Source organism: Thalassophryne amazonica, chromosome 7 (genome assembly GCF_902500255.1).
Source record: "Thalassophryne amazonica chromosome 7, fThaAma1.1, whole genome shotgun sequence".
NCBI lineage: Eukaryota > Metazoa > Chordata > Actinopteri > Batrachoidiformes > Batrachoididae > Thalassophryne > Thalassophryne amazonica.
Window position 1 is genome coordinate 88565672 of NC_047109.1, and position 11021 is coordinate 88576692.

General features: G+C 41.9%; 1 protein-coding gene across 4 annotated transcripts in view; it reads left to right on the forward strand.

Annotated features, from left to right (window-relative positions):
* Positions 1 to 6996, forward strand: part of LOC117514491 (kinesin-like protein KIF13A) — a 121329-nt gene extending 114333 nt beyond the window's left edge. For 2 of the 4 annotated variants that reach the window (XM_034174974.1, XM_034174976.1), the window contains 3 exons: positions 5 to 157; positions 1861 to 3040; positions 5465 to 6996. In XM_034174974.1, coding sequence (XP_034030865.1) covers positions 5 to 157; positions 1861 to 3040; positions 5465 to 5598 — 1467 coding nt within the window. In that variant the 3' untranslated portion in view covers positions 5599 to 6996. The remainder of the gene's footprint in view (positions 1 to 4; positions 158 to 1860; positions 3041 to 5464) is intronic. The other 2 variants (XM_034174975.1, XM_034174977.1) reach the window with 2 other exon arrangements.
* Positions 6997 to 11021: the final 4025 nt, after the last annotated feature.

Here is an 11021-nt window from a genome sequence, read left to right on the forward strand (position 1 = left end):
GCAGAGCATGCGCTCATGTGTGGACAGCCCTGCACTCCTCCCCCTTCCCTGCCCCTGGCACCGGCCCAGGGCAGGCAGCGAGGGCCACTGCAAGCCTTCCACCTCCACCTTCACCCCCACCAGCAGACAGCTCAACCACACACTGCCGCACACTGCTGTAAGTGCCACACACACGGGCACACTCTGCTGCAGCAGTGATGCACTGCTGCACCTCTCCAAACCCCACATAGCTACATGCACATATAAAGCCACCGATGGTCTGCCACACTCATATTTATGTCAGCATTATTGTTCACACATTCACACTGTGGCACTAACAAAAAGACAGGAGGCAGAGCTGAAGATGCTGCAATTTTCTTTGGGAGTGACATGAAATGGACATTACTAGGCATGAGCATATCAGAGGGACAACACAGGTGGGATGGTTTGGAGACAAAGTCAGAGAGGTGAGATTCAGATGGTGTGCAGAGGAGGGACCCGGGTTATACAAGGATAAAGATGCTGAGGATGGAGCCACCATGAGGGAGGAGAAGAAGGTGAACAAAGAGATGGTTTATGGGTGTGCTGAGGGAGGACATGCAGGTGGCTGGTGGAAGATGCTGAGGACAGGGTGAGATGGAGACTGATGTTGTACTATGGTGACTACTGGATATTTTCCTTACTTAACGACTGAATGTCGATGTACTTCTGGGTTACATGTATCGTATTTTGTAAAACAGCAGTGACTAGAACAGGGCCCCCAAATCATACTTTTCAATGCCATAACCGTGTTTATGTTTTTCGTAAGATGATTCAAAATAAAGACCAGTTACTGTATGGGACCCTGTGATAGGCCGGTGGCCCTTCCAGGGTTTACCCGCCTCTCGCCCAGTGACCACTGGGATAGACTCCAGCTCCCTGTGTCCTTTAATTAGCACAAGCAGGTATACAGATGAATGAATGTACTAGAGAAGCACATTGTGTTCCATTATCATGTCTTACAACATTTTCCCTTATTTACATCAACTATTAAAGTGTTTACATAAGCAGCATGAGGCTCTATGTTTCGTGGTGCAAGTGGAACCATCTGCAGCTAAATGTTATCAAGACAAAGGAGCTGGTTTTGGACATGAGGAGCGTCAAGGCACCGGTGACCCCCGTTTCCATTCAGGGGCATAGTGGACATGTCTGAGGATTACAAATATCTGGAGGTGCACAGTTACATACAATAAGGTGGACTGGGCTAAAAACACTGCCGGACCATGCTGAGGCTGTGGTGGCCAGTGCTATCATGTTTGCTGCTGTGTGCCGGGGCAGCAGACTGAGATTAGTGGATGCCAGCAGACTCAATAAACTAATCAGGAAGGCTAGTGATGTTGTTGGGTGGAGCTGGACGCTTCGTCAGCTGTGCTGGACAGGAGGATGCTGTCCACATTACGTGCAGTATTAGACAATAGCTCCCACCCCTTACACAACTTCCTGGTGGAACGCAGGAGCACCTTCAATGACAGACTCATTCCACCTAAAAGCACCAGAGGAAACCTGCCTGTGGCCATCAAACTGTATAACTCCTCCCTCTGAATGTCACACACGCTGATTGTACAGACTGACTCATTTTTCATTTCCACATCCTGTTTACATTGTGTATTTGTACTGTTGTGTACTTTCTCTCACGTCCTATCTATATTAATGTCTATTTTATTCATCATTTGAACCCAGTCCTTGACTATTTAATACCTATTAATCTAACAATTCTACTTAACTTAGTTTCAGTAATGTCTCTGTTGCTCACTATTTTGCACGGAGCACACGGAACAAAATACAATTCCCTCAGTATCTGACGGGCTTTATTTTGTCTCCATCTGGTGTTGCTTTAAACAGCAGGACTCAGAGGATGAGGAGACAGATGTGGACATGACGCTGAATTTGGACCGGGCCCTTCAGGATCACACCAACAACCAGCCTTACGTCCCGGAAGAGTTTGCTAACTTTGAGATCTACAACGCCACGCTGGAGAGCCAGGAGGGTTTCCTGTCCGCTTGCTGTGAGGTGAAGGGAAGCCGCTGTGGAAGTGGTGAGAGAGAGTTTTCTCGAAGCCCCACAGCCAGCAGTTGCACTAGTGGCTATTTTTCACACAGTGCCTCCAACGCCACGCTGTCCGACATGCCTTTCAGCACCAGCGAGAGCTCTGACCACCTCAGCTGTACAACCAGAGACCCCCATGACCCTCTTTCCTCTCTTGCGGAAAGAGGTTGCAGCCAAACCAAAAGTTTTTCATCAGGGAACGATACTCATCAGCCTACTGTTTCTGCAGGTGTCCTTCAGGATTTGGGTATTCATCCGGCTTCTTCACCGATCAGTATTCCTCACTGCAAAGACAAGCAGCAGGCATTATCTCTGCAACACAACTGTGTTCTCAGTGCCAGCCAGGAGTTTACTGACTTTAAAGGGGTTGATGACAGTATTGGTGAGGGTGATTTAGTACACTTTAGAGAGCAGAAAGGTTTGGATTTATCCCCTAAACAGCAGAAAAACCCAGAACACTTACAAACATGTGATGAAGATGATCAACACACCTCTGGTGTGGATGCCATTAAAACAGCTAGTCTTGAAAATGTCATAACAGATAAATGTGTTAGTGTTGCTGTTTCCTGTCCAAACACCCCTGTAGTTTGCACCTCCGTCTCAGTCCCTGAACCAGTCTCAGCTCCAGTCCTGAGAGTTCCCTTTGACGCAGTCCCATCACCAGCATCGCCCCTCATCACAACCTTACCTGTAACTCCAGCTTCTCCAGCTCTGCGGGGAGGAGAACCTCCTATCCGAGAGCCAGCCCAGGGAGATTTACCCCATGGAAGTCCTTGTCCTAGCCCAAACCCCAGCAGTGCTGAACCCTCAGGGGACTCCAGCGGGGATGAGAGTTCCCCTGCAGCTCAGCTACCTGACTGGATGGCTCCTGGCGAGCAGGTGTGGGTGGGGAAGAGGAGAGGAACGGTCCACTACGTTGGAGGGGTGGAATTTGCCAAGGGGATTTGGGTTGGGGTGAAGCTGGACTTAGCAGTAGGTGAGTCCAAAGTCTTTCTTTGTTGTATTGAGTAGTAGTTCTAAGAATGTTTTTGGTTACATGCCATGTTGGAAGCTAAAAACTTCTCCCATTAGCCAGAACACAAAAAAAAAACAAAATTGAATTTGTGTTTTCATTACAAACACAAAGTGTTTACAGCACTGGTAGGACATACCAACCAGAAATGGGTCATAGTGGTCTTAGTACGTATACCAGTACTATCAGTCACTTCACACTTTGGAATCCGAGTATAAGTACCGGTACCAAAATCCAGCCCAACACAACCTGTGGCTAAGTGCCCCCTCTTTTAAATACATATAGTTTGTCTTTTAAGATCTGATGGAAATCTGTAAAACAAAATATCCTTTGTTTGTCTGTGCTGATTAGTGTAGCCATATGCTGAATATGAAGCCACCATGTGTCCTTTGTGCCAGAAGGCTCAAAATGAGAGAATGCTAATGAATAGGATTAATGGTCATAGTGAAACGTTGTTGCCAACCAAGATGGAGATCAGGTGATCTAGTGATGTCAATTAGGCAGGGTCTATATTTTGTTTGTCCATCTGTCAGTTTGTTCTTCTGTGAACATCACACCATGTCTCAAGAACCAGTGGTAATCCTGTCAGATTAATTGTAAAATACAAGTTTCTGTAGGGTTTAATAGAAGACTTTCTCAGAAAGTTATTTGAGTCAAACAAACATATTTCTAATATTTGGGTCATTAGTGGCGGGTCAGTACAAAAAAATCGAAGGATATTTGTCAAATATTACCTAAAGAAGGTAAACCCAAGACGGACACATCCAGGCTGGACAAACTGATCAGGCTGACTCTGTGGTTGGCATGAAGCTGGACTCTGGTGACAGTGGCAGAGAAGAGAACACTGGACAAACTGCTGGGCATTATGGACGATGCCAGTCAACCTCTACAACCTGTCAGCAGCAACCAGAGGAGCCTCTTCAACCACAGACTGCTCCTTCCCGAGTGCCGGACCAACAGACTGAAAAACCCCTTTGTCTCTCAGGCCATCAGACTGTACAACTCCTGACTCGGAGGAGGAGTAACAGGAAGACAGAAGTCAGGAATGAGAGGAACAGTTGTAGCCGGTAAACCAGTACTGATCAGTATGTCTGGTTTTTATATTGTGTATTTACATTCATATTTGCAACCTTGTTGTCTTTTTTACTTTCACTTTTGATACTCTGTGCTTCTTACCCTGTGTGCTGCTATACAATGCTGCTACAACCTCAAATTCCCTGAGGGAGTCTTCCCAAGGGTTCAGTAAAGTTCTATCTAATCTAATCTGATATAATTTAAAGGCTAATAATAGTGTATAAGAAGTACTTGTATTCTGAAACATTGGTTGAATAACTCCAACACGTACTGACCGCAGATTGGAGAGTGGACATGGAGACTGTGTGGGAGAAGTTGAATATGGGAGAATTTAATGGAAAAGAAAACTCACAGATAAAATACAGCTAGGAAGATAGACTGTGCTATAAACATGCTCAAAGTGATGTTAATCAGTGAAATCACCTGGTGGAGTGGGTGGTTGCAAAGAAAACCTGCACCCTCTCGGCCCTTTCTGGAATGAGTTTGAGACCTCTAACATCTTTGCCCCTTCTATGCTGCAGGACAACACTGGCGGAGTGTTGAACCTCTGTGGCCATGTGACGTCACACATCGCTGTTATAGCAGTCGTCATGGCCGCCTGCTGGTGGCTTTAGACCAGCCATACAAAAACGCTCATAACTTTAACATAAGTGATCACACATGCTTTTCATATGGGCTGTCAATAGCATAGTCTACCATCCCAATCGTAAGTTATCAGTGGGTTTTCTTTTCCTTTAAAATATAAAAGCGCACCTAGAAAAGTAAGGTGTGGGCAATATTTGGAGAGGGTCATGAAGACCGCAGCAGTGCTGGTTATATTCTGTGCATTGTTTGTGATGTTGGGTATCATTTTATCTTTTTTAGTATCTGTGGTTTGAGTCGCAGTCTGGTTGAAATTAAAACACTGGGTGAATTTGGGTTGCTTGTGCAGGGACCCCATGCATCACTGTAACCATAGCAATGGTCAAAAACAACAAAATTCACCCACTATTCAGATCTCAGTAAGAACTAACTTTGGATGCAGGAACCCAAAGTTTCTGTTTGATCTAAATAAACTTTTTCCCCTGTGAAAGAACTGAATATACCAGTTTTGACTTTTGACCCTGATATCCCTCATGATAATTGAGGAACATGTCAATCTCATTGTTTCATTGAAGTCAAACACTTAACGGAATGTAAAGAATCACAGTTGCATATGATGATGTAATACAGAACAGAAACTGTTATGTATTTTGGGCTTGCGATGTAATGAGTGTTGCACTGTCAGGAAAATTCACCTGGTTTGCACATCACCATTCCTCTACCTTCCCACAGGTAAGCATAATGGCACTGTGCAGGGGAGAGTGTACTTCCGCTGTCCTCCGGGCCACGGAGTGTTTGTGAAGCCATCTCGTCTCACCCGAGGACCCCCCTCAAAAGACCCAGAAGCCCAGACTATGATCAGATAGGACCCAAAGAAGGACCAGCACACAAGGGTGGCCATCACATCCAGTGCCTATTTGAAAACCACAAACTGACTCCAGTGTGGCTCCAGTTTTACCAGGCTGTTGTATTCTGTCTGCTTTGATACAGCATAGCTGACCTGTGCATTTAATGAAAGTATATCCTACTGTCCACTGAACAATCTCTATGCACATATCTGACTTTTATATGGTGGTATTTTTGGAAAAAGTCCATGTAGATATATTACCTACATACTGTACATTTTCTTATGTTGATTTCAGAACATAATATTTTTGTAAAACAATGCATCCTTCTGCGAGGATTGCATGGGAGAAGTCTGGGATATGAAGAATGTACTACTGTTGATAATATTGAGGTGTTATATTTTGGGGTTTTTTTTTTACATCAGTGTGTGTCAGGGTTAACCAAAGAACTGCGGTTCTGTATCTGCTGTTTTTCTTATGAACACACATGGAGGCCTCCACCAAGTATGTGTGTCCAACTAAAGCTTAGTGCCATATCTGTAGGAGTAATCCCATGTACCCTGAACAGTGGACAAGTCTAGAACCTGAATTATTTTCAGTGTTTTAAGTGCAGATTTTATGTTAAATTAACCTGTTGAAGTACTGTAACACTGTGGAGGAAATGGTCACCATTAAGTATGTTAACTGATGCCATTGCTGTTTGCACTGGAAAGGATTCTTGGAGAGTTCACCAACTGTCTTCCATATCGGACTGATGAAGCTTTTTTGTGTACGTTGACCAACAAAGCAGTTATGCTTTGTTTGAAGCTCGGACATTCTGATGGCTAAATGCCCTGCTTCTATAGAGGCAGGCACGTAAATTCCTGACTACTCCGTGTACAACAAACACCCCAAAAGACATTCACTGAGATTTACGTGACACTAAGCTGTGTGGACCTGAAACCTGTGTGTAACGTGATGCAACAAGGCATTCAAAATGCCATCACACCTCGCTGACTGTTTGCTTGAATCGCCTTTTAACCTATTACCTATTATCTACATTAGCTGGCAGAAGATATAACACTAGCACATTATTTTAAAAGGTACTTAAAAATGCAATATTTTCACAGGTGGTTAATAGTGTGACGCTACAAACGATGATTCAAAACTGGTTTAGTTTTGGAGAGAAGTTGTCGTAAGAAGTGCTGAACTGTGGAACTGACTAGAAATAGTTATTCAGGCTGTAAATGAAAGCAAACGAAAGAAGCCCAAGACCTTACTTTAACGAAGATATCAAAGCTGCTCTCCCTTATAAGGAGTTGTAAATGTATTTGAATATAGTATTTACACTATTATAATGTACAGAGTTGTATTTATAATGTATATCATCCTGTTTTAATTGGTACAAATTGTTCTAGAATAGAACATTTACATTGAGAATATGTGTGGCTTCTTCATTTTTATTTAATTGTGATTGTATTGGCAAATGTGTGTGTGTGTGTGTGTGTGTGTGTGTGTGTGTGTGTGTGTGTGTGTGTGTGTGTGTGTGTGTGTGTGTGTGTGTGTGTGTGTGTGTGTGTGTGTGAATACATATTCTTATGAACTAGTCCTTTCCATGTAAATTTCAGATTTTAGATCATATCTGACAAATGGCATATACACCCTCACAAACATCAACTCAATTCCTAACTGAAATTGAATCATTTTGTTTGTTTGTTTGTTTTCCCCAAAATCTCCAACATGAAATTATGAGGAGCTGTGCATCACTAAGAAATATTGCAAAGGTCAGTGCCAAATAAATGGTTTTAGCCATATATGTCCTCACTCACAGCAGCAGCATTATATCCTTCATATCTTGATTTCTCAATTGGGGAGACAAATGTTTATTATCACTGTCAGGTATAAAGATCCCTGCAACTGAAAGTTTGTACATTTTCCAATAAAATATGCATTTTTTTTTTTAAGTTAGCTTCTTAAAATTTTAATATTCAAATCAAGAAAATCAGTCCACTTTAATGTGTGAAAATATGCACTATCAGAAAGGGCGGCCATATTGGGCAGTAACAGCGATTTTAAATTTTTCTGTTCTTAAGATTTTTTTTTTATGAAGAATAGCCTAAAAGTGGACACATGCTATTTTTGGCACCTGTGTGACAATTCAAATTATATGTGCAGTCAATGAGTGTAGAGCAACACTAAAACTACTACCAACAGAGGAGAGGCTAATGCTAGTAACGTGTTGGAAATTTTGCTTCTTATTTACACTGTAACATCTGCATGGGGAAATGTCATATTTAAAATGCAGCTGCCTTAAAGTTCAAAGTCCTAAGTGTAGTTAATGCAGTTGCATTAATAACAGAGCTAATGCTAGCAGTGCTTCACAATGGGGGCAACGTAAAACAGTATTGCATCACTGAAAATTCTGGACTGCTGAAGACCTGTGCAGTCAAATGTGAGTACACCGTCAATGCAGAGACAGGGCCAGCAGCAGCTCCTTTATATTTAAAGTGACGGATACAAAAATGGGTTGTTTTGATTTTCATTGCTATGCTGTGGCATGCCTGCGTATTGCATAACTTTTGGCTCACGCAAATATGGGTGGTGTGTGAATTTTTAATGCATTGATGTGCATCTTGCCAACCAGTAACAAAATGTAGAGTAGGTAAGTTAGTTCAACACAGCCAGCTTGTGTGGGCAATAACTCAAAAACAATGAATGCCATCAACTTGTAACTCAGCACATTAAAATAATGTATAATGCAAATGCTACTGTGTTTGGTGAACTCGGGTGAAACACATCAATGAAAAAAACAGCTTTGTTTTGATATGTAATTTCCTATAGATGTGTCTGCCAGCTGTTGGATAGATTATGGATGCTGGACAAATAATTTATGGACACTGTTGATACACTGGGCCCGTCCTACTTGTCCATCCGCTTTGTCAGATAACAAGCTAGCATTTGCAGGGAGAAACATGGGGCTCACTTCTTGGACAAATCTGGGACAAAATATACAACAACAGGATAATAATACCTGAAATAAACAACAGAACATGTGGTTGGGAATGGTGCCAAAAACATTTTCATCTATACTGCAAATTAGTGATAAGTAACTCAAAACACTGCTGTGTTTTGAAACTTGTTTCAAACTGTTATGGGTAAGTACCAAAAAGAAGTCACAAGCTGTGCTAAATGGTTCCTTAAAGTGAAGCAGACCTTATGATTCTGTTCCTTTCAGAAGAACTTTCCGTTATTCACTGATCACTTTCCTGATGTTTCTGTATCTGTTTATCTGATGGAAGTTTTGGAGTGTCTGCCATATGAAGTGTTTTAACAAACCAGTCTGTCTTAAGAGGGTGTTGGTTCTAAAGCCCTTCAGCACCAAGAGTCTACACATTTACAAACCACACTCTCTTTGTGTCCAAATGTAAGCAATGCCACATAACGACAGACGTTATTTCAGTACTGCTTCCCCCTTTTCCTTCCACTCACAGAACTACTGCTACTGTTCATACATGGCGGGTGGATTGAATTTTAAGTAGGCAGTGAAGTTTTAGTGCACTGATAAAGGAAACGGCTCCCTAGTAGGACTCAGTTTCCTTCATTCATACTAAAGAGCTGTTGAAAAGGATCAGATCGTTCACCTACCTCCCAACACTATGAAACAACTGCTTTGAAACATATTCTGAAAACTGCTTTTCTCTCCGTGCTACAATTTTTTTTTTTAAATGAAAGAACCAAGATCCTGTTGTTTTTAATTTTATTTTTAAAAGCTACAGTCAACAGAGGTTGCTTGTAAGACGCTTGAGTACCAAGCAGCAACTTTAGTGCTGAAAAATGAAGCAAATGCAGAAGTGCCAAATCTTGCAGTTCCTTGAATCTCCACTTGAGGCTGGTTTCAAAAGTGAGTCACTGCCCATAGAACCCCACATTCAAATCTGCAACTTTAAACCTGGACTAAACATGTTTCTTAACATACAAAAAAACAATTTTTGTCTCTATAACTAGCTAATTTCCCCATTCATGAGAACTGGCAGGGTACATTTTTATACAGCTCATCAGTTTAAGACATTTTAAGCATAAAATTATGAATAACTAGGGCCATGGGCGCTTTGAGTGACTGTTAATCTACAGATGAGTCCAGGGAGGCGCTAGCAGAGGTAACTAGCAGTGGCTGCTAGCTGCTGTGGACTCAATTGTGTTTGTCCTTTGTAAGCATTTTATTACAAGTATTTCAGATAATATAATGTGGCTTACTGTGTGGTTAATTGTATTAACAGGTCATCAAAGAAGTCTGTGTGTTTCAATATTTCCATCAAGTGAAATTTTAGTATTTAATTTGTATTTAGCATGGTTAGCAGGTATGACATTAGCTTAGGCCATTAGATTAGGCCCCGGATAAGTGGCAGAAAAGGAATGAATAAATGAATGATTCATCTGCGCACCAAATTTCTTGAAAATCCTCTCACAACCTTTTGAGTGCCAAAGATTCTTCTGGATCTGAGTTCCAGAATATATTCCAAATCATGTCTAAAACTGAATCACTTATTCCCTGGAATATTGCCTATACAAAGTCCCTTCAGCTGCTCCCTTGTTTTCACTTGGGGTCACCACAGCAGATCCAAGGTGGACCTGCATATTGATTTGGCACAAGTTTTACACCGGATGCCCTTCCTGACACAACTCCACATTACATGAAGAAATGTGGCAGTGGGGTTTGAACTTGTAACCTACTGCACTGACTGTGGAATATTATCTATCTACTCACCAAATGTAAATGAAATCTGTTTGTTACATTTTGAGTTATCCTGCAAACAGCTGACCAAAAACCTGAACCAAGATTAGCCTGTTAGCTTTAGCTTGTTTGGTCAATTCAAGATGGGGGATGTGTTCAGGCTCCAGTCCTCTAGCCAGTCTTATCCACTCTCTACCTCTTTACCTATTAATGAGTTGGCTGAGAGTTAGGTGCTGCCAAGATGGTGACATTTGTACCGTATTTTCTGGAGTGTAAGTCGCTGTTTTTTTTTTACTATGTTTGGGAGGTCCTGCGACTTTTATACAACCCCAATTCCAAAGAAGTTGGGACGTTGTGTAAAATGTAAATAAAAACAGAATACAATGATTTGCAAATCCTCTTCAACCTATATTCAATAGAATACACCACAAAGACAAGATATTTAATGTTCAAACTGATAAACTTTATTGTTTTTGTGCAAATAATTGCTCATTTTGAAATGGATACCTGCAACACGTTTAAAAAAAAAGCTGGGGTAGTGGTATGTTTACCACAGGGCGGACCGATTTTTAGAGGGGACCGTTCGGTCAGCAACACTGGGACTGTCCCACCCAATGTGGGATGATTGGCAGTGCTGCAATCCACCAAATCCCAAATTAATGCACTGATGATACTGAAAAAAAGGTGTAATTTATACTCCAGTGCTACTTATATGGGTTTTGCCTCTTCAAGA